Source organism: Panicum hallii, chromosome 3 (genome assembly GCF_002211085.1).
Source record: "Panicum hallii strain FIL2 chromosome 3, PHallii_v3.1, whole genome shotgun sequence".
In the NCBI taxonomy this organism is placed as follows: domain Eukaryota; kingdom Viridiplantae; phylum Streptophyta; class Magnoliopsida; order Poales; family Poaceae; genus Panicum; species Panicum hallii.
In genome coordinates, this window is record NC_038044.1 from 9,859,141 (window position 1) to 9,879,704 (window position 20,564).

General features: G+C 48.7%; 4 protein-coding genes across 6 annotated transcripts; 2 read left to right on the forward strand and 2 right to left on the reverse strand.

Annotated features, from left to right (window-relative positions):
* The first annotated feature begins 27 nt into the window (after window positions 1–27).
* LOC112884215 (vacuolar-processing enzyme-like) lies at window positions 28–2,360 on the forward strand. Its single transcript, XM_025949575.1, has 4 exons — window positions 28–338; window positions 757–1,364; window positions 1,478–1,739; window positions 1,844–2,360. The coding sequence occupies exons 1-4, from the start codon at window positions 147–149 to the stop codon at window positions 2,192–2,194; spliced, it is 1,413 nt and encodes a 470-aa protein (XP_025805360.1). The 5' UTR covers window positions 28–146; the 3' UTR covers window positions 2,195–2,360.
* Window positions 2,361–3,024: 664 nt separating this feature from the next.
* LOC112884214 (ELF3-like protein 2) lies at window positions 3,025–8,069 on the reverse strand. Its single transcript, XM_025949574.1, has 4 exons — window positions 7,440–8,069; window positions 4,955–5,877; window positions 4,431–4,482; window positions 3,025–4,312 (listed from the first exon to the last, which is right to left on the reverse strand). Exons 1-4 carry the CDS (start codon window positions 7,698–7,700, stop codon window positions 3,311–3,313), a joined length of 2,238 nt encoding a protein of 745 aa, XP_025805359.1. The 5' UTR covers window positions 7,701–8,069; the 3' UTR covers window positions 3,025–3,310.
* A 3,522-nt stretch (window positions 8,070–11,591) lies between these two features.
* Window positions 11,592–16,032, forward strand: LOC112886027 (casein kinase 1-like protein 2). 3 transcript variants are annotated; one of them, XM_025951769.1, is made up of 14 exons: window positions 11,628–11,980; window positions 12,099–12,139; window positions 12,686–12,755; window positions 12,854–13,002; window positions 13,160–13,255; window positions 13,341–13,411; window positions 13,658–13,719; window positions 13,869–13,932; window positions 14,011–14,095; window positions 14,174–14,300; window positions 14,419–14,501; window positions 14,599–14,659; window positions 15,131–15,273; window positions 15,391–16,032. In XM_025951769.1, exons 1-14 carry the CDS (start codon window positions 11,905–11,907, stop codon window positions 15,685–15,687), a joined length of 1,425 nt encoding a protein of 474 aa, XP_025807554.1. In that variant the 5' UTR covers window positions 11,628–11,904; the 3' UTR covers window positions 15,688–16,032. The 3 variants fall into 3 exon arrangements, with proteins under 3 accessions (XP_025807555.1, XP_025807552.1, XP_025807554.1); XM_025951770.1 differs by having other exon boundaries at window positions 11,592–11,980; window positions 14,011–14,300; window positions 15,399–15,759; XM_025951767.1 differs by having other exon boundaries at window positions 11,620–11,980; window positions 14,011–14,300.
* Window positions 16,033–17,059: 1,027 nt separating this feature from the next.
* On the reverse strand, window positions 17,060–19,502 carry LOC112886698 (IQ domain-containing protein IQM1-like). The gene is made up of 5 exons (XM_025952668.1): window positions 18,696–19,502; window positions 18,502–18,590; window positions 18,328–18,415; window positions 17,858–18,190; window positions 17,060–17,750 (listed from the first exon to the last, which is right to left on the reverse strand). The coding sequence occupies exons 1-5, from the start codon at window positions 19,329–19,331 to the stop codon at window positions 17,241–17,243; spliced, it is 1,656 nt and encodes a 551-aa protein (XP_025808453.1). The 5' UTR covers window positions 19,332–19,502; the 3' UTR covers window positions 17,060–17,240.
* Between the last annotated feature and the right edge of the window lie 1,062 nt (window positions 19,503–20,564).

The following is a 20,564-nucleotide window of genomic DNA, read 5'->3' on the forward strand; positions in this document are numbered from 1 at the left end:
TACGTATAAAATGAGGAAGAGCTGGGGCGTTGTTCAACCGCCCCGGGCTTGGCTTGCGCGCATCAAACACAACCGCCCCACGCCTTGCCTTCCCTTCCCGTCTTTCTTTCTGATTCGAAGCAGCAGGCGCCAGGCGGCAGACATCCATGGCGGCGACGACTCGCCTCCGCTGCCTCCTCCTCCTCCTCCTCGTGCAGCTCCTCCTGCTGCTCTCCGCGGCCTCCGGCGCCCGGTGGCAGGACTTCCTCCGCCTGCCGTCGGAGGGCGATGGCGCCGCCGGGACCAGGTGGGCGATCCTCATCGCCGGCTCCAACGGATATTACAACTACCGCCACCAGGCAAGTTCATCTGCCGATTCCTGCAATTGAAACAAGAACTAGTTCATAAGGGAGAAACTGAAGGGTTCTATCCATTCATCTATTTATCATAAATGCACACTCAAAGTACAGCCCAGTATTACTTATTCTGCACACGCAATCGATTCAGTAATTTATAATAATTCCAATTCGGCTGGGATGTCATGGCGATCCGTTGATCCAATTGATATTCATGGCAAGTGGTGACCCACTACCTACCAGTCAGTCAAGCAAGCAAGCTTGGAGCATGCAGCAGTAATTTGTTCCGTCCAATCTTCACTGTTCGATCCGTTGCACATGCGATTCTTGTGTGGTGGTTAACCGCAAGCGGTTGCGTGTGTGTGTGCTACGAACTGACCTGCATCCCCGTGTTTTTTTCAACCGATCGATGAACGTGCAGGCGGACGTGTGCCACGCGTACCAGATCATGAGGAAGGGCGGGCTCAAGGACGAGAACATCGTCGTCTTCATGTACGACGACATCGCCGGCAGTCCCGACAACCCCAGGCCGGGCGTCATCATCAACCACCCGGCCGGCGGCGACGTCTACGCCGGGGTGCCCAAGGACTACACGGGCAAGGACGTCACCGTCGGCAACTTCCTCGCCGCGCTGCTCGGGAACAGGTCCGCCGTCGCCGGCGGCAGCGGCAAGGTCGTCGCCAGCGGCCCCGACGACCACGTCTTCGTCTTCTACAGCGACCATGGCGGGCCCGGGGTCCTCGGCATGCCCTCCGACGACTACCTCTACGCCAAGGACCTGGTGCGGGCGCTCAAGCAGAAGCACGCCGCCGGCGGGTTCAAGAGCCTGGTGTTCTACCTGGAGGCGTGCGAGTCCGGGAGCATCTTCGAGGGCCTCCTGTCCAAGGACATCGGCGTGTACGCCACCACGGCGGCCAACGCCGAGGAGAGCAGCTGGGGCACCTACTGCCCCGGCGACAACCCGGGCCCGCCCCCCGAGTTCGACACCTGCCTGGGTGACCTCTACAGCGTCGCCTGGATGGAGGACAGGTACTAGTACTAGCTGGTGTTCGTTCTCAGAACTCTGTCGGCATTGTCCAGCTCCAGCCAGAGCCAGACACGACCTGCATCTCTGAATCTACTACTGAGCTGCTGACTTGCAGCGATGTGCACAACCTGCGAACCGAGTCCCTGAAGCAGCAGTACGAGGTGGTGAAGGACAGGACGTCGGCGCACGGCACCTACAGCCTCGGCTCCCACGTCATGCAGTACGGCGACCAGCGCCTCGGCGCCCAGAGCCTGTTCCAGTTCATCGGCACCAACCCCGCCAACGACAACGCCACGTTCGGCCGGGACAACTCGCTGCGCCGCTACTCCGGCGCCGTCAACCAGCGCGACGCCGACCTCGTCTACTTCTGGCAGAAGGTTGGTCTCGATCTGTTCGATCTTTCCTTTTGCATTGATGCATCAAGTTCTTCATAGATGAGTGACCGAACCGAACTGACACTGTGATTTTCTGACGAGGCCAGTACAAGAAATCGGCGGAGGGGACGCCGCAGAAGGCGGAGGCCCGGAAGCGGCTGCTGGAGGTGATGTCCCGCCGGTCCCGCGTGGACAGCAGCATGGAGCTCATCGGCGCCCTCCTGTTCGGCTCCGACGAAGGCTCCAGGGTGCTCGGCGCCGTCCGGCCGGCGGGGCAGCCGCTGGCCGACGACTGGGACTGCCTCAAGGCCATGGTGCGCGCGTACGAGGCGCAGTGCGGCCCGCTGGCGCAGTACGGCATGAAGCACATGCGCTCCTTCGCCAACATCTGCAACGCCGGCGTCGGGGAGGACGCCATGGCCAAGGTGGCGTCGCAGGCGTGCGCCGTCGCACGTTGACCAACACGTCCTCGCAGTGTGCATGTGCTGCCACAAGATGTGGATATACGGATGCCGTTTGCCAATTTCAATTATGTGCAGTCACTGTAAATAATTGACAATGAACTGGACGTTTGGAAATATAACTGGACCTGAAAGAAAGGTGTTCGGTAATTCTCAGCTGCAATTTTAATTTCCTTTCCTTTATCAGAAAGAGCAGCTATTCTTTGTTCCACCCTTTTGGGTATACAAACGACTAGTCAAGTCATCAGAACTTCTAGGCGAATTTTGCCCCTTTCTTCCCTTTTTGCCCTTGGTAAATATAAATGCTACGACCGTCACGAATTAAAAAGAATCCGAGAGAGTATTCGATTTACTGCGTAGCGCACGTCGTCCATCATCCGGAATCAGGTCGATCTAATAGTTACTGAGGGAGTAGATGGCTTAAGCGTCAGCAAGAACCTGACAGCAAACTCCACTGAAAAAAAAAAACAAAGCCCTGTACCAGGCTCCTCCTAGCTCGCGCGTTCTCGGCCCATACGAGTTGGGCCAATACATTCAGTGAAGACAGATGGTAGCTGTTCCCCCAACTAACTTCCCCTACACTCCTACAGAAAAGGATCGGCAATTTGGCACAACGAGCTCGTCTCAATCGAAGAATAAACAGCACCAAATAAAGAGCTAGAGTGCGTTGCAACTCCAAGACTCCAGGTAGCAACGATGAGACAATCATGAGGCATGGCAAGTAGTACCTACAGTTCCCCCTGCTAGAAATATCTAGGTTTGATGCATATATGTAAATTGTAAAATATTGGCAGGTCAACATACCATCTCTGTTAAACGCAGCAAAAAGAGGGAGAAATCCTTTTCAAGGATACAAAATTAAAGTTCCCGTATACAGCATTGTAACCAACATAGCTACAGATGTACTATTACAACAAGGCCATCATTCTGACAGACACCTGAGTGCACATATTTACAATGAACAAAACATCAGGTCAGCCAATTTATGGCAATTATATGTAACTAGAATTACCGGTCAAAAATAATACAGCAGCTAGCACTAATAGTCTAGGCTCTCAGCTAAACATGTATATAGCTCTACCAATCAAGAAACATACAGCATACAATTGTGAGTCATGAGTCATTTTGTTGCCTCTCCATCTGTATCGACTCAAAAATTCGCGCTGCTGATTCTGAAGCAGTGCGTGAAGTGTGTGGAACAACCCTAATGACTCGGCCAGGATTCTCCCTGCTCCCGGTTGAAGGTTGAGGTTGAACATTTCCAACTGAGGATGAAGGGAAGGGTGGCGCAGGACCCCTTCCTTCACCTTGCTGTCTATCAAAAGGACTGCTTGCGCTGCTCCCTTGCAGCTCACTGTCCTTTGATGCATGGAATCTCCAAATGCCGGCTGACAGTGCTTCGCTCCTCAAGTTAGACATGTTACACGAGGTCCGTGAATGCTGCTCTACGTGGCCATTAGGCCGTTTTGCTGCAACATGACTCACTTGCTCAACTGCTGAGGATGACACTGCTGTGTTCATCACTGGCATGCTAAAGGATGGAAAGTACATCGGTGGCATGGGTGGAGGACCAGGAATACCCATGTGTTGTGGCTGATGAGGCATAGGAATACCATAGGGTGAACCCATGAAATCTCCAGCTGTGGAAGGGAGGCTTACTGGAGCACAGCTGGCATAAAACGGGGCCAAGAAGCTTCCTGCCGGAGGGCAGTGTCCGGTATAAGGTTTGTAGACAAGTCCTTCAGATGGAGACATGACAGGAACTAGCCACTGATTCGAAGGTGGAGGAACGCACCAACTGTTCTGCCTGTTGTCAGGAGTAGGCATCGTAGGAGGATTACTGGTAACAGCACCATTTGCTGCAGATTGATTGTTACGTTGGACTCCAACCACATCATCTTGAGTTGGTGAAGGCTGGTTCGCTTCGGTGTTATCTTTTGTGTGCTCTAGCTGCTGCAGAGTTGGTTGCATGTCATCCTTGTTTTTAGCAGATTGAAGCTGCATTTCAGCATCATCTCCTCCAGGCAGCTTTTTCTTGCTTGTCACCAAGGATTTGCCGAGGCATGGGTCCCCCTCAATAAGTAGATGTGGAGATGCCGCGATCAACTTCTGCACCTGCTTGCAAATCAACACAAACAATGGTTAAATCACATTTTAAACTCAAAACTACACGTAAGTTCACCTGCCCATAAGCATGAGCCAGAAGAAGTTCATTTATTTGCCGCAGACTCACTTTGATCAATCTATGCAGCTCGAATACTTGGACAGCAAAAACCCTCTGCTGACTGTATAGAGTTTAAAGAAAAGCGAGTGTAAACAACGAGAAAAAGGAATTTATAAAGTGATTAAATTTAATATTTGAAGAACGTCTGACAAAGAATGAAAGGCAGTCATTATATGACATCACACAAGGACAAGGTACACCAATTTGCATCTCTTTTCTTGTCTACCTGTAGTTAAGCTCCTAGTTCATGTGTACAGAGTGAATTTGAAATGAAATAGTATTTGGAAGAAGGGTATGTTCTAATCCATACAGGTCCATTTGTGGTTAGCAGGAATAAAGCTTGAAAACAGGGATAAATTGTTCAATGGCAGAGTAGAAGAATCCAGACTCGGAGAAGATATGATGGGCATAAACTGTTTAGCCCAGTCAGCTGGACATGAACTGATGCAATGGTCACCAACACAGTATGTGCTCACAGACCATTCAATATTACTAAAACAGTAAGAACATGGCCTCGATTTGTCAATACTTACTTGACAATAGCTCTTCTGGCTTTCCAAAAATGCTTTGGGCCAATAGCACCGACAACATCATCTGGAGAAATCTCCATTTCAGGTAGAGATTCCACCGAGGAATCAGAGAAATCATCATTTTGCTCCACACCATGATGTGACCTTTTCCTCTTCTCACCTGTCTCTCTTAAGTCATGCTCCAACATATCAGAATTACCATTCTGTTCCATATCAGCATATGGCTTAGATGATGGTGCCATTTTAGCTTTTGGAGGGTTCTCGGTCTCAACAGCATTTTCCTTCCTGCTCTTACTATGATAACTCTCAATTTCAGAATGTTGCTTATCAGCAACATTATATTTGTTCGGCCTGTCCCTGAATGAAGATACCTTTGGGTCTTGTCTCCCCGACTTCTCTTTTGATGTTTGAAATGATGAAGTCCTCTCTTTGATTTCCAAGTCTATCCTCGCTTTTGCTGGCTCTTTCTCCTTAACTCCTGGAGACTCCCTTGATTTCGCATCAGAAACTTTCATTCCTTCTAAGTGTCTCTTGTCAGTGTTAGAACATTTTGTAGCCGATTTAGATATTGCAGCCACATTCTTATATGGACTTGTGGTAGGGAAGTGGGTGACCTTTTCTTGAGTGGAATGTGGAGGCATCCTAGAATATAAGACCGAAGGAACTGTAAAATCATCATCATTAGTCAATTTCTTCCCTGAAGAAGTCCTATTCATGTTCTCTCTATGTTTTGAACTACAATCTGCAGTTGGTCCTGCAGCATTGGTATCCTTGTTCTTAAGATGTGTGGATTGCCTCCCAGATTCTGCTCTTGTTGCATTGCCAGCCAGCCCATTGGAGTTGGCATTCATATGATCTGATGAACGAACAGGTTCAGTTGAAGGCACACAAAATGATGGGAAGAGTGGTCTGTCGCTCCCGCCAGCCTAAAAGAAAAGGCTCAGGTCAGCATGTCATAATGTATAATGGTATGAATATAAATATAAATTTAATCAGGTCATATGCTACCCCCTCCACGCAAACAGTAATAGTTATCAAAAGAAGCAGTTGCGACCAAAAAGGGAAAAAAGAGGACCATAATACTGTTATAAGTAAGGTATCATATTTCTGCCACCATCTAGTCCTACATACCAAGTGTGGATGAGCAGTTGAGCACACAGCAAGAAAGAGAGCAAGCCACCTTTAAAGGAAAGCTCAGGATAGTAACTGGAGTAGTCTTTATTTATTCCATGACCCTCTTTCTATGAATGGAAGTTGGTATTGTTTAAACTCAGCATTAGGGATGAACTAAATTGGGTCCTAACATGAACTAAAATGGCATGCCACATAATTAATTTAGGGGGGGGGGGATGAACTAAAATGGCATGATATGTAATTAATTACCTGACCCCTACAAACACCACTAGGTACCCACTTGCATCCCCATTCAGCAAGGAAAGTAACCAAGAAAGTATCTAAATAATTACTTTAAATCTATTGGTCCAGTGGTCTTGTAAATTTATGTTTTACACTCTCACATCCATTAATCACTTAAAGCGTGATCCACTTATAGCCTGTGCCAAGTGTTAATTTACTAAGCTATTCCCTCCATTCCAAAATGTAAGTCGTTTCAGTTTGTCCTAAGTCAAAACAATTTGACCCAAGTTTATAGAAAAATACACCAACATCTAAAACATCAAATCAATTTTGTTAAATCCACCATGAAATGTCTTGTTAGTGCACTTATTTGGTATTGTATAAGTTAATATTTTTCTACGAACTTGGTCAAAGTTAGAGATGTTTGACTTAGAACAAAACTAAAACGACCTACATTATGGAACGGAGGGTGTACTAATCATATCAGAGAAAAACAGCTGGTGCCTACGCAGCTCTAGAGCATAAATACATTCTTTTCACTAGTAATAAGCCTTGATTTTTGGTGTGTAAAAGTAATACTATCTAAATGAATGAATACTTAGTATCCTTTTCACTTGACTCAGCTCATCTCTGTCACACCTCACCGGCGGGGTTAACAGTACATAGGTATCAGCCAGCACTTCCCGGAAATCGATAAATGGAGACAATCTTGTGCGGTTAGGCATAGTATTCAGCCAGAGATTTCATTTGTGAAACGTTTCCCGATTCAGTCAGGAGCGGAACATCATCATCCTTTCAATAAAATAGTTAATAATCCTAAGTGGGTACAACAGGTTGTACAGTTCCTGTGACAATTTCTGCATTTCTCATTTCCGACGAGCTGGGATATCCCTGATGGAAACTGTGCAAAAGTAATGGTGTATATGTACCAGATAACTCGCTTCTCTCCGGGCCAAACTCCTCTCCCAAGCAAACTGTATACCATACCATACTGTACTCCCTAATCCATCATGGCATAATCGGTGCTACCATCTAACAATCGACCTAACAAGCAAGCTAAAGCTGGACGGTTAGAGACAGGCATGCGACACGCGCAGACTGAGATGGAGCCATGGAACGAAACGGGGCTGACCTGGCTGGCCGACGTTGATGGCACGCCGGAGTTTGCCACGCCGGCAGCGGGCATGTGCGCGTGCCACGGCGGCGCGGGCGCGGGTGCGGGCGCGGCGGCGCTGAAGCGGTGGGAGGGGACGCTGAACTGCTCGTAGAGCGCCATCTTGTTCCTGGGCGGCGCGCGGGGCCCGCCCTTGACGGTGTCGTTGACGTGGAGGCGCGGGAAGAGCGGGCCCATGACCTTGTCCGGCGCCTCATCCTTGCCGGGCCCCCGCCTCATGGCAGCTCCGCCGGCGGGCCTAGTAGCAGCGAAGCAGCAGCGCGGCACCGGGCGCCGCGGCCACGGCCATAGGTTTAGAAGACGATGGAGGGCGAGGGGCGAGAAGATCCACCACCAATCCCGATCGAGGCAGAAATCGGCGAGGTTTGCGGGAGCAATCCGATCTCCGCGCGACGGGCGGGGGGTCCAGGGAGCGGTGGGCGAGACAGGAGGGGGCTGGAATCGGGGACCGGCGCGAAGGGAAGGTGGAGAAATATCTGCCCGCAGCAGCTGCCGCGGGCCGCGGGGGTGGGGAGGCGAAGGGGAAAGGAGGCGGACGAAAGGGAGACGGAGGAGGAGGAGACGACGACGGTGTGGCGTGGAGGCTTTTTTTGTTTTGTTTTGTTTTGGGATATTAATCAATTTTGCTGCTGCTGCTGGAGTGTGGAGGGGTGGGGCTGGGGTTGCCACATGGGATCCTCATCCACACGGCTCCATGTCCATGCAAGAAAAATAGAAAAATGCAAGCAAAGCAGGAGGGAGACGCGGGACCGACCGCAACCCCTCTTTTCTCCCGACCGCTCCGCCTCCCGTGTACCCCAGATTCTGCCTTCGGCCTGGATCGTCTCGTCTGGCACCGCATGGCTAATTTGTTGCTCCGTCTTATCCTCTTCTCTAGACATCTCTCTCCCCTTTCATGGGAAAAAATTGGACAATACAATCCTTCACGCTATTACTTAAGCGCAAGGTTCATTTTCAATCCCAACAAGGTTCATTTTCAATCCCAGATGTTAAACACATTTTTTGGCAGAGCATAGGAATGATTAAAAGAGCTATTAATACTAAACACAATCATTTTATTTGGCAGAGCATACAGATGATTAAAAACATATTAAATAATTAACTTACCTTAAACTTTATATATATGAAATCGGAGGAGCATGTATGAACACAATCAGTTGTAGGTAGAGGTGGTAATGGATCGTATTTTAATACTTTCTTTACAGTCTAACTTAACTATTAATCATTCTTAGCATAATATATATATAAAATAGGGGCAAATCTCTTTTTAAGTCTAGTTCTTAAAATTTGTAGACTAAACTTTTAAATATTATCATCCCTAGTTGCAGAGGCACCGATAAACCGCACACCATATCCTTTAAAAAATCACGAGCATTGGTACCTTTATGCATAACTTTTGAGCTGCGATGCAACTTTTGAGCTGCGAGCGAGTGCTACACATCTTTGGAGCATGAAAGAAAAAAATCAGCGCTTTTGCTAGCTAGGCTGGGGACGTGTTGCATTTTAGGGATGATCCGAATTTTGAGCTGGTCCCACATAATACTTTTTGTGAGCTTTTTCTTCTCTCCACTAGTATAATAATAAGGCCGGTTTGTGGGTAAAATACTAGAAGACGTCCGAGGGTCCGAAAGGACCAAGTTGGACGGAAGCATCTCCATCAGCCCATCACCATCAGCCACGGTTGGCGAGTGGGCCCAAGTGCCCCCACACCGCGGTGGTGGAGCTCACCCGGCATTGAAGCCTCTCCAGCTATCAGATTTGCTTGCTGTGCCACGCTCCAAAGCGAGGGGAATATGCTGAAACTTTTTTCTCTCCTTGTCTATGTAACAGATCGAGTAGAGTTGAGCTGGTTACGTGACTGGCTTTCTGCAAGGGATGTCACCTTGGGTTGCAAATAACGCAAGGTCACACTTGTTTGTATTTTAGGGCATGTACTGGTTTGCTTTTTTGCCTCTGAAATGACAAGCTCTATCTGGTTTTTATGCTGAACTTGGAAAGGGGAAGAGAAGAGGAATCTCAACCAAAGTTGGGCAGGCCAGTACTTCGGGAGAGACGTCCACCTTTGGTTTTCTTTTTCTTTTTGAGTTGTATACGCTTGACTCTTTATTTTTAATTTTTTTAGGGGAAGTATACGCTTGATTTGATTTGGCAGCAGGAGAAAACGAGCCCAAGTCCCAAACGCAATGCGCACCTGGCCAGTGCAAGCAGACAGCGGCGCATAAAAGATTATCATTAGCAAATAACGGGGAAAGAAGAGTCAAACCCCGAACGGACCACGAAGAAGAAAGAAAACATTGTAGATTTGACAATTTTTGATGACAACGTTATAGATTTGACTTGGTAGAGCAAAGCAAGTCGACGGGAAGGAGTAGGACCATGTACGAGCTGCAGGGCAAAAGGATTTTGTAGTTTTTTCGTGTGGCCACTGAAGGAGCCACGTCGCATGTGATCCTGCACGCTCAATCACTAGTGCTCCCTCCTGCTCAATTGGTACTTTCCTTCTAAATGCAGATCAATGCCCCATCCCATTGATATCTGGAGGATGTGTTTAGATTCCTAGATTATAAAACTGTTTTCTAGGAGACTAGATTATAAATTGTTGCTTTTGAATTTAATTATCTGTAAAGCAAGATGAGGACACGAGATGAGAAGCCAGGTAGGTGAATGATGTATAGCCATATAGGGATGATTTCCACTAAAACACCATGGATATGTTGGCCCCTTTGGAGTCAGCAGCCTGATAAAAGCTTAAGAGGACACAGGCTGTGTAATTGATGCAATATAGGTTTGTCTAGAACAAACACTAAGAATGTTTGGTAAGTTCGATTTGATGATCTTGATAGATCACTGATGTAGTTTTTTTTTTGTTCACTGCCTAGCTTGAGGTTTACAGAAAACAATCCAGTCATGTTGTTGCACAATATACGTATATCGTTATGTGCAGTTACTAGGGTATATTGTGTTAAGAAAACTAGATAAGAGGCTAGAGAGGGACAAATATAGCCATTGAAGAAACAAATAAATCACGAATTATCTGGTACTAAGCTACCTAGCCAAATCGGACAAGCCTTGGGAGAGTGAATGTGCCTAGAGCGGTTCGATGATCAGGATCAAGCTACCAGGCCCATATCATCCTATCTAGCAATAACCTGTTCACTCACCTGCATTTTTCAGTAATCCTCCGCATGCTTTGCTACTTAGTTTGTTCAGTTCAGCCATGAATTATATTTGAGTTATGGGATGAATTTCGTTACATGAAAATACTACCGTACCAGTACTACCAATTTATACCTTATATACTTAAAAGAGTTAAAATATATCGATCTTCTACTCTCTTTGCCCCAAAATAAGTCCATTTCTAGCTATACCCATTTATATTGCTATGAAGGATCTAAGAAACAAAGCGAGCACGTAAAACAACTGTAATAAGGAATTTTATCTATATCATCTAGTTTCCCATCACTATTTTATATAAAAAATATCTGTAAGATCTAAAGAAAATTCAAAGCTGTGGATAGTATGGAGAAAATAGTTATACTAGATAGAAGTGGAACAACTAGATGACAAATGTACGTTGCATTTGTTAACCAATGCCACTTGTAGCCTTGTATGTATTACGTGTCACATATCTTGCATTTTGCAATATATAATATTTCAATAATTATGATATCACTATTAGCAATACTCTACGTATTCCACTGGCTACACAACCACCAAAAGAGGCAAAGACACCATTAACAACCACCTAGCCGCTCATCTTCTCCTCTATCTCTATACCTCTTCATATGGTTTGGTTCCATGCCCTCCACTATTTTAGCGAACTATTCTTTCATCATCATCTCTTATCTCGACCTTCCATGAATTATATTAAGGAGAAACTATTTGCTCATCTGATTGAACTCTGGAATATCATAGTAGTCTTCTTCAGGAAGCTTCGATGGATAGTGTAAGTACAAATGTACTCTAAATTTTTACTTAATTACTCGAGTTTTCTACCACCAGCAGTGGTTTCCCAATTTAGCATTGCAAACATATAAGAGTGTGGCCTGCCTGAAAGGAACACAAGTGGTCAGATGCAAGTCAGGTGAGGCCACTAGAGGGGGATAGGGGAACAGGGAAACTAGGCGCACCAAACCGCGACGTCCGTTCCGTTAGGTATCTTTACTGTCGGACACCTCGATTTCTCAGTAATTTCTCCTTTTAGCCTAGCAGCCGGCCCCGTGCTTGAGAAAATAAGGACACCAGCAGCACGAAAGAGGAAAAAGGAGAGCGAAAATCCCCAATCCCCCCACTCCGATCCACGCGAGCCCTAGCCCCGAATCCCCCGGAGCATCAGATTGAATCCATTCGATTACCGCATGGCAGGCTCCGTCTGCATCTGCTGATTCCCGGGATCGTCTCCACCGACGCGCTTGCCGCAGCCATGGAGCCGCGCATCGGCAACAGGTTCCGCGTCGGCCGCAAGCTGGGGAGCGGCTCTTTTGGGGAGATCTTCCTCGGTTCGTGCCCAATTACGCTCAAAGATCTTGTTTTGGTTCCAAAATCCCCGTCTTTACCAGCGGCTGATGAGTTATTTTTCCCCACCGTCGGCCTGGGTCTCTCTGTGTGGATGTGCAGGTACCAACGTGCAGACCAACGAGGAGGTCGCAATAAAACTGGTGAGTTTCTCAGTATTTTTTTTCCTGATTTCGGTCTAGGGTGATTTGCGATTTTATATGAGCAAATAAGAATCACTGATCTAGTGTAGTGTGCGCATGTTGAATTATATGTTCCATATAGGAATTGTTTGCTTCGTGCTTGTGAAATATAGTTGTTTTGTTTGGTTTAACTAGCAGCTATTGCTCGCCTAACTCACTTGTTAATGTATTTTGCTAACGCACATGGTCGGTAATATATACACATAACTAAAAACCAGCTTGAGAGTGTTGGTATGTTGGCCAGAAACTTCTGTTTAGCCGTTCGAGTTAAATTCTTATTGTCTTACTATCAGAATTAGAAACATGGACCATATGAATGATGCTCAAGAAAGAATTCATTGCTTGACTTTGTAGAGTTTGATTGTGGCAGTTATGGACTTTATATGGTGCCATGCTATGACATAATGACATATGTGTTAGGCTTTTTTGGCATCTTTTTATTGTTTCCATCAGTCGGCTTCATGCATGGATGGATAACAACCTTGTTGTTTCTGATGTTTTATCCAGGAAAATGTCAAGACAAAACATCCTCAATTGCTTTACGAGTCAAAATTATACAGAATACTTCAAGGAGGAAGTAATATTAAAACACACTTTGTTTTATTTTCATCATCACCTTATTCACTGTCTTTCTTTGGACATGGGTGTTGACTCTCATTTCCGTTCTATGCGCAGTTGGAATTCCAAATGTTAAGTGGTTTGGTGTTGAGGGTGATTACAATGTTTTGGTTATGGATTTACTGGGACCAAGCCTTGAAGATCTTTTCAGTTTTTGTAACAGGAAGCTGTCCCTCAAAACTGTTTTGATGCTTGCTGATCAAATGGTATGCTGCATCATTAAGACATGTCTAATTCTCTATTCTGTTTGCTTGCTTTCTATGTTTTTATGTTCAAGTTTCCATGAAGCTTTAATGCTGTCCAACATAATCTCATCTGCTTTTATTTATTTGTGTGTAGTATTAACGTACTCTATTTTCTTAGATCAACCGAGTTGAGTTTGTCCATTCCAAGTCATTCTTGCATAGAGATATCAAGCCAGACAATTTTCTCATGGGTCTCGGAAAAAGGGCAAACCAGGTGATTAGTTATATCCCTGCAATCTGCATTTACCCACGTGTTTAAAACCAGGTGCATTTAATAATTGCTTTTAATCTTTATATAGGTTTACGCTATAGATTTTGGACTTGCAAAGAAGTACAGAGATACATCAACACACCAGCACATTCCATACAGGTAAACATGCTATGGCTTATTTACTCGAAACAGTTATATAAGTTTATATTTCTTTCCATATTTGAAGTGTACCCACTCTACAATATTCTCAACAATATATTTTACTGCTGTAGTTCTGATTCTACCACACTGGATCCCTAATTATTCTATGCTCATGTTTGAAATTTGCTCCATGTACCCCTTGAAATTCAAATAATGAACATAATCTCTTTAAATGAACCTTCAACCTTGTCTATTTAAATGCAGAGAGAACAAGAACTTAACTGGAACAGCAAGATATGCAAGTGTGAATACCCACCTTGGAATAGGTAGGTTTTATTTTAATGGTCAATACTGACTCCTTTATCTGGCGGTGCCTATTTCGAGGCATGCAGTTTCTGGATTCCTGGCAAATTTCTCTTGCCTTTCTGCATCCTTTCGTTTTGATATATCACCATTGGTGTTTTGCTGCACATAGAACAAAGCCGGAGGGATGACATGGAATCTCTTGGATATGTACTGATGTACTTCTTGAGAGGAAGGTTGTTTAACAAAACCTGATTCATTGTTTCATCTCTGACTTTGTGATATGTATTAACACATGGTTTTATTACTGTCAGCCTTCCTTGGCAGGGTCTCAAAGCTGGGAACAAGAAACAAAAGTATGAAAAGATCAGCGAAAGAAAAATTGCTACTTCAACCGAGGTAAACCATTGTTCTCTAAAATTATCTGTGTTTACTACCATTGGCATATTGGTTTTTATTGTGTTCCCTCAATTGCAGGCCCTCTGTCGTGGATATCCTACCGAATTTGCTTCTTATTTCCATTACTGCCGCTCACTACGCTTCGAAGATGCGCCAGACTATCAATATCTGAAGAGATTGTTCAGAGACCTTTTTATCCGGGAAGGTTGGTTTACTGTTTTAATTTTGTTAATACATTCAATATTTATTGAGGACCAAACAATGTTTAAGAGTTTCAGTGTTGCAGAATCGTAACCTGGAATTATATGTTTCACATAACACAGGCTTTCAGTTTGATTACGTTTTTGACTGGACAATCCTAAAGTACCAACAGGCACAGATGACCAGTGCTCCTCCGCGTGCAATTGTCAGTACATCAATTTCTCACCCTGTCACCTTTCTTCAACGCTGCATTGCTGTACACATGGGTTTTTTGTATGACTATTTGCTCATGACCTATTTAGGCTCCAGCGGTAGGACAAAGCTCTGGGATGGCTCCTGTGGCGAACAATAATAGGCATTCAGGTTCGATACTCATCAATTCTTATTTAAGCAGTCTATACCAAATGCCATTCATACATAGTTGCAGGATCCGCCCCTTCATCGTGATCTTAGAATTCGGAATTTCTGATGGTATCTTGCTGCCTGTTTCTTTTGTGAAAGATAAATTTCAAGCAGCCCGTCATTAATTTGCCGATCTTTTTGGTTAGTAACGTCCATGAAGTCAGATTAAATATCACTCTTTGGGAAACTTTGATATAGTTCTAAAAAGGTTTCCAGCTACAAAATTATTACAGTAATGACATGATGGTAGAAACTAATTATATTGTGTGATCCTAGCTTCTTTAATTGTGTGTTGCATTACTCCAAGACCCATATGATCTTAAAGCATTCAAGTGGTAATGAAATGATTGTTTTTGCTGGTTAGTGCCTATTCTATTCTATATCAACCTATGGAATTCTATGTAGTTTTGATTGTCTGCTAAATTTATATAGGCACTGAAGAGGGAAGGAGAAGTGGGTGGTCAGACATGGACGCGACACGTCGGCAGGTTCCACCACCAGCTATAAATGCTGGCAGCCTAGCCAAGCAGAAATCCCCTGTTCGACATGAGCAATCGACATCGAAAGATGCTGTGGTGAGTTGTTAGACAATTTCATGTTGTTTGATATTGCTGTGTGATGAGAAGCAGCTTAGGACTCTGGAGCGCTTGTGTAAGTTGCTATGTATTATCTGACCCTTAAATGACATGTAGTTCTCCAGTTCGACTTTTTTGGGACGTTCAAGCGGATCTTCAAGGCGGCCTGCTGTCTCTAGTAGCCGCGAACCAAGCACTGAAGCGGAGCAAACGCGTAGTCGTACTACTGACGCAAGCCCAGGGGCATTCCAGAGGTCAGGAGCTCCACGGTGGAGCCCGCAGATGCCTGACTCCTCGGACGGCAGGCGCTCATCATCTGGCAGGCGCCACTCGTCTAACCCGAAGAACTACGAGTCCACTATCAGGGGCATGCAGGGCCTGAATTTCGACGGTGATGACAGGGTTCACTATTAGCCTCATCTCTTGGGACCTGACAGGGTGCATCAACGGTGCGCTGCCCCCCATATGATGCCCCATGTACCACCGGCTGCTGAGATGGAAGTACCGAGGGGTGGCTGGCTAATAAGAGGTTTGGGTGAGTGAGCCTAAGCGTGTTTGGTTGATGGCTGTTAGAAACTGTGTCGATGGCTATGCTTAGCCTCCGTTGTACAGTTTGGCATCTGTTTAATTGCGCGGAAGGGCGCTGAGTCCTGTGAACGATGGTATATTATTCTGAGATTTGTGCAGGTTCACGTTTGATGCATTGTGCTGCTTTGGAATTCAATGGCCGCTTGGGAAATATTTGAACATTTTGGGAGAGTTTTATGGCGCCTGCTCCGGTGCAATTCCTAGATTTCGGCAACTGCAATGCCTTTGCTTGGCCTCTTGAGATTTTTATGCTGCTTGTGACAGTTCTGGGATTGTTAGTGTGAATATGTGATTTGGTCGTTGGTTAAAACTTGTGCTTTTTTGGAAGCGTTTCGACTGCTGCAAATAATCTTACATTTCGAACGAACGCTCGGAGGAAAATGTACATGTTTTTTTTTGACGGGATCGTACATCCATGGTTGACATGGTTGCTTACTTGCTTTCGGTGTGGCCATTGGTCGGTCGGTCCATTGCAGTAACCATGAGCTTTCCTGGAGCCTTGGTTGGCAATCTGTTGATGCCTGCTGCTGCGTTGGCAACGACCGAGGCCAGCCAACCAAAGCCAAGCCAAGCGGTGAGAAGGCCTGGGTCGGTGGGTAAGAAAGACCAAGCACTGGTGGTAGTTGCCATGGAAATTCTGTGCTTGGCTAATGCCTGCAATAGCGGCGTTGGCGTCACAGAAAGCGAAGCGATTCAAAGGTTTCGTTCGGAGCCAAAAATCCAAAAGCCTTTGACCGCGGCGGCACGTGCCTTGAGATTTTGCCTTCACATTCTCTGAAGCTGCATTGCTGGTCAAAAGAAAAGCTCAGTTTTTTCTTTTGTCAAGTTGCCTGCTGTCTTTGTCGTTCTCGTTCACAAGTAAGGAGAGAGGACAGATGCAATGCGACCTAGATGGCTTTGTCCTCCAACTCACGGCGTAGTTCCTTTTTAGTTAAGTTTGGAGATGATCAATCTGAAGTGACCCGCATGTGGATCCGCGGATAAACTCACGTTTACCTAGCGCCGACACTAGGCATCTCTGAGAGAACGACGATGAACTGTGTGGTTCATTCCATTTGAGGCCGTGAACGCATCTGAGCCTACTGATTTGATGGTTCACAGAGGCGTTCCGTGCTGTCCTTGCTGATCTTGACTAACCAGATCAGACAATAGCAGATGACTCTTTCTTCCTTTCAGATCAACAAAGAGCAATTCAGTCTGCGCAGGTCACGGCGTCTGTACACGCCGGGCGGCTGCATTGTGTGTGCAGCCATTTTCTTAACTACAATTACAGGTCAGATGAAGAACAAAAGCAACAAAGATTACAAAAAACAAATTAGTGTAAAACTCTAGCTACCTACTGTACTTTGCAGGATCCAAAAAAACAAAGCAACGGATAATCAGTTCCGTGAAGGATTAACTGAAGAGTTGCTGGCCTTGCTGCTGGGCAGCGTGAGGTGCACCGTCGGAGGCCGGATGCCCAGGCATTGCTGCTTCAGCGGCCGCACGCCGGGGCTCGCGGCCATGCCCATGTATTGCACCCGCGGCGACAGCCTGATCCGCGGGCTCGGGCGCGGCGACGGGATCGGCCACGGCTGCGCCGCCGGCCTGTTGGGCGACAGGTTCACCTGCTCCAGCGCCCGGCTCTGCAGCTCCGCCGGGTAGTCCCGGACGCAGCCGATGCGCGCGCCGGCGCCGCTCGTCCACTTCACCAGCCCGCGGCCGCCGCTGGTTTCGTTGCTCACGGCTTCCGCTGCCTCCGGCGGAGCATCAGCTCCTTCCTCTGTCACTGCCATCGCGGTCGGACCGGCCGTCTCTTTGGGTTCTTCTTCCTGTTGCGACGACGGCTCGACGTCCGAGGCCTGCTTCCGTTTCAGCGACGGGTACTCGTCGTCGTCCACCGAGCATCTCTGAAGCAGCAGGCGACCATTCGTCGTCAGAACAATGCAAGCAGTGTCCACCAGCAATTCCATCGTTATATTGATCATCAAGAATGAACAATAGATAGACCATATACCTTGACGTTGGTCAGGTCGACGTTGTGCTCCTGCAGGAAGCTGATGAACTCGTTGAAGTTCTCCTCGGTTGGGAGGTAATGACCGCTGTAGGGCCAGATGGCCTTGAGGACGCCGTCCTTGGCGACCAGCCTCCCGGCGGCCGACGTCGCGCCGCCGGCCAGGAAGCTGGAGTGCTGGAACTGGCCCTTCTTCTTCCGGCCCACGTAGAGCGACCTGCTGGTGCTGAGCACGAAGATCCACTTGGACTCGTCGGTGGTGTTCACGAGGAGGCCGCTCTGCAGGTACGTCAGCCTCCCGTCTTCCACGACCACTTCGTAGGCGGCGCGCTCGTTCTGAATTTTCATTCGATCGCGTTCACAATCGCAATTAGCTGGTTCAGTCAGTCAGCCACGAAAACAAACAAACAAACAAACAAACTGACGCAACGACTTTGATGGATTGAACGAGGCAACGACGGCGACGTACGCACCATTCCCAGGTACATGACGAGCTGCGAGTTTAGCTTGGTCCTCGGGCAGCTCGGGTGATGGATATCCCTCCCGGCTCCAATGTCCAGCCTGATCGGCAGATAGAGGCAGGAATGTCCAATCAGTAATCAGGAGGAGGAGAAACACATGGCATCAGATGAGTTATGCACACGGACCAGTAGAAGAATGGCTCGGTGCTGGAGCTCTGGAACCAGATGTCGTAGTAGAGGTGCAGGTTGTGGCCGTAGCGATGCCTCGGGTCGATCTGTTGGTGGTTGCCATGAACAGGTTCAGACTTCAGAGCATGAATCACACTGCTATGTATTGGAGTAGATGAGAGGCAATGGGAATTCGGGTTGCGCGTGGTTACCGCTTCGAGCCAGTGGCGGAGCGCCAGCTGCTGCGCCTTGTCGTCCTTGCAGAGGCCCTTCCCGACCTTGGCGATGCGCTTGCCGGCCCTGACCCACCGCGACGCTGCCGTCTCCTGCTTGCCGCCCGCGAAGAAGGAGACGGACTTGCGGTCCAGCGACGCCTGGTCGTAGAGCTTCCACCACAGCTCCTCCACCACGATGGCGCAGTCGGCGAGGCTCCGGCGCGTGCGGTGGCCCTTGAACATCTTCTGCACCGTGGTGGCGGCGGCCTCGTGCAGCGGCGAGCGCGCGCCCGGCTCCGGCGGCTGCCTCCGGGCGGCGGCGAGGGGGCTCTGGGGGCCGAGGGCCAGCCGCCCCGGCCTCGCGCCGTGGATGCGGCGCACGGGCGTCGGCGGCGCGGCATGGTCGGCCGCCGGAGCACGGGCGGCGGCGCATGCGGCGGCGGCGTCGGGCTCCCAGTTCTTGAAGCTGAGAATGGCCCGCTCGAGGCTGCTCGCCGCCGTTACCTTCTTGGATGAGTTGCTCCTGAGCAGCTTGGGCGACCTCGCCGGCATGTCGTCGGCGGCGCCGAGGTCCAGGAGCTTGGGCGACGCGGCATTCCGATCGGCTGCCCCCGGCGGCGACCGCAGAGGCATAGGTTCCTCGATCGGCGCGCGCGCCTTCGAAAGAATCTGGATTTATTGGAGGCTTGGAATGGATGGATGCCTTGCTGTTCGGGCGGCTGGGCAAGCTGCTCCGTGATCTTGGGGCGATGGATCGGAGATGGAGACAAGAAGAATGGCGTGTCTACATATATAAGCGAGGCCTAAGCCGCTGCCGCGACGAAGGCGACGGGCGCGCAGGGGGGACGAGTCCACGGAGCACAGCACGCACGCAGCGGCCGGAAGCGAGGCGACGTGCGCGGGCGGGTGGTCGCGCGCCGCGGACCCGGTCGCACCCCCCGACCCCGACTGCCAGCGCGCGAGCTCAGCTCGCTCGCCAGTAAAACCGCGTCGGCGTCTGCGTGCACACCCACCTGCCCCCCCTCCACGGCGTGGGCTGGGCGCCATCGACCGGCGCATGGCATGGGCTCATGCCATGGGGATCCATCTGTAGGGATGAGAGACGAGATGATGAAACCGGTTGCGTCGATCGGTTCGTCAAAACTCAAACGCACGCGCATTCCCTCCAGTCCAATCGACGATCGCGGCACGCGCGAGCGCGCCCAGGGGTCGGGTCCCGACTCTCGTCGCGGTCCAACAGCGACCGCTTGAATGGATGTCTTTCCGGAAGAAAACAACCGGAGTGACTGACCGGCCCACTGACCGCTGCGTGTCGCGCCTCGCCGGCACCGGCCTGCACGGCACGGAGTGTACGTGGTGGTAGTGGGGACAGAAGTATTGCGGTGATCAGTCCGTGACGAGTTTGTAGGGTTATGTACTAGTCGAGGATCGGGTCCGAGACACACAGAAGCACACGGCGGCGGGGTTGAACGTGGGGGCAGGGAGATGAAAAGGGCGGCTTTGTAGCGACGCTAGTTTGTGTGGGGCGAGAGCTGCCGCTAGGGACAAGGACGGGAGCAGGACGGCACCGGCGCAACGCGCAAGGGCGCCGGGCCAGATGGATCTGGATCCTATCCAGAGGCGAGAATGAAAGCCGCCGGGGTGGAAGCATCGGAGCGCGCCGCGGAGGCACGCCGGCCGAGCATCGGAGCTGAGATGCAGTAGGCAATGGCGCGTCCGGTGGCAGCAGCTCGCCACGGGCAGAACTCAGCAGAAGCATGTTTTGCAGCCAGCGGCGGATGGAGTGACGAATAATAATCGGGCGGTAGGAGCAAGACGGTTGCGGATTCAGGTCGCAGCTTCCACGGCTACGCGCGAGCGAGCCCC

What these genes read in the sequence shown, in the direction of transcription:
- LOC112886027 (XM_025951767.1), top strand. Translation starts at nt 11,905, where the DNA reads ATGGAGCCGCGCATCGGCAACAGGTTCCGCGTCGGCCGCAAGCTGGGG. An exon ending in CAGAATACTTCAAGGAGGAA is followed by an intron (nt 12,756 to 12,853) that starts GTAATATTAAAA and finishes TTCTATGCGCAG; the next exon opens with TTGGAATTCCAAATGTTAAG. An exon ending in TCGGAAAAAGGGCAAACCAG is followed by an intron (nt 13,256 to 13,340) that starts GTGATTAGTTAT and finishes ATCTTTATATAG; the next exon opens with GTTTACGCTATAGATTTTGG.
- LOC112884214 (XM_025949574.1), bottom strand. Translation starts at nt 7,700, where the DNA reads ATGAGGCGGGGGCCCGGCAAGGATGAGGCGCCGGACAAGGTCATGGGC. An exon ending in CATCAACGTCGGCCAGCCAG is followed by an intron (nt 5,878 to 7,439) that starts GTCAGCCCCGTT and finishes CTTTTCTTTTAG; the next exon opens with GCTGGCGGGAGCGACAGACC. An exon ending in GCCAGAAGAGCTATTGTCAA is followed by an intron (nt 4,483 to 4,954) that starts GTAAGTATTGAC and finishes AACTCTATACAG; the next exon opens with TCAGCAGAGGGTTTTTGCTG.
- LOC112884215 (XM_025949575.1), top strand. Translation starts at nt 147, where the DNA reads ATGGCGGCGACGACTCGCCTCCGCTGCCTCCTCCTCCTCCTCCTCGTG. An exon ending in ATTACAACTACCGCCACCAG is followed by an intron (nt 339 to 756) that starts GCAAGTTCATCT and finishes ATGAACGTGCAG; the next exon opens with GCGGACGTGTGCCACGCGTA. An exon ending in GTCGCCTGGATGGAGGACAG is followed by an intron (nt 1,365 to 1,477) that starts GTACTAGTACTA and finishes GCTGACTTGCAG; the next exon opens with CGATGTGCACAACCTGCGAA.
- LOC112886698 (XM_025952668.1), bottom strand. Translation starts at nt 19,331, where the DNA reads ATGCCTCTGCGGTCGCCGCCGGGGGCAGCCGATCGGAATGCCGCGTCG. An exon ending in TCGTCATGTACCTGGGAATG is followed by an intron (nt 18,191 to 18,327) that starts GTGCGTACGTCG and finishes ATGAAAATTCAG; the next exon opens with AACGAGCGCGCCGCCTACGA. An exon ending in TCGACCTGACCAACGTCAAG is followed by an intron (nt 17,751 to 17,857) that starts GTATATGGTCTA and finishes CTGCTGCTTCAG; the next exon opens with AGATGCTCGGTGGACGACGA.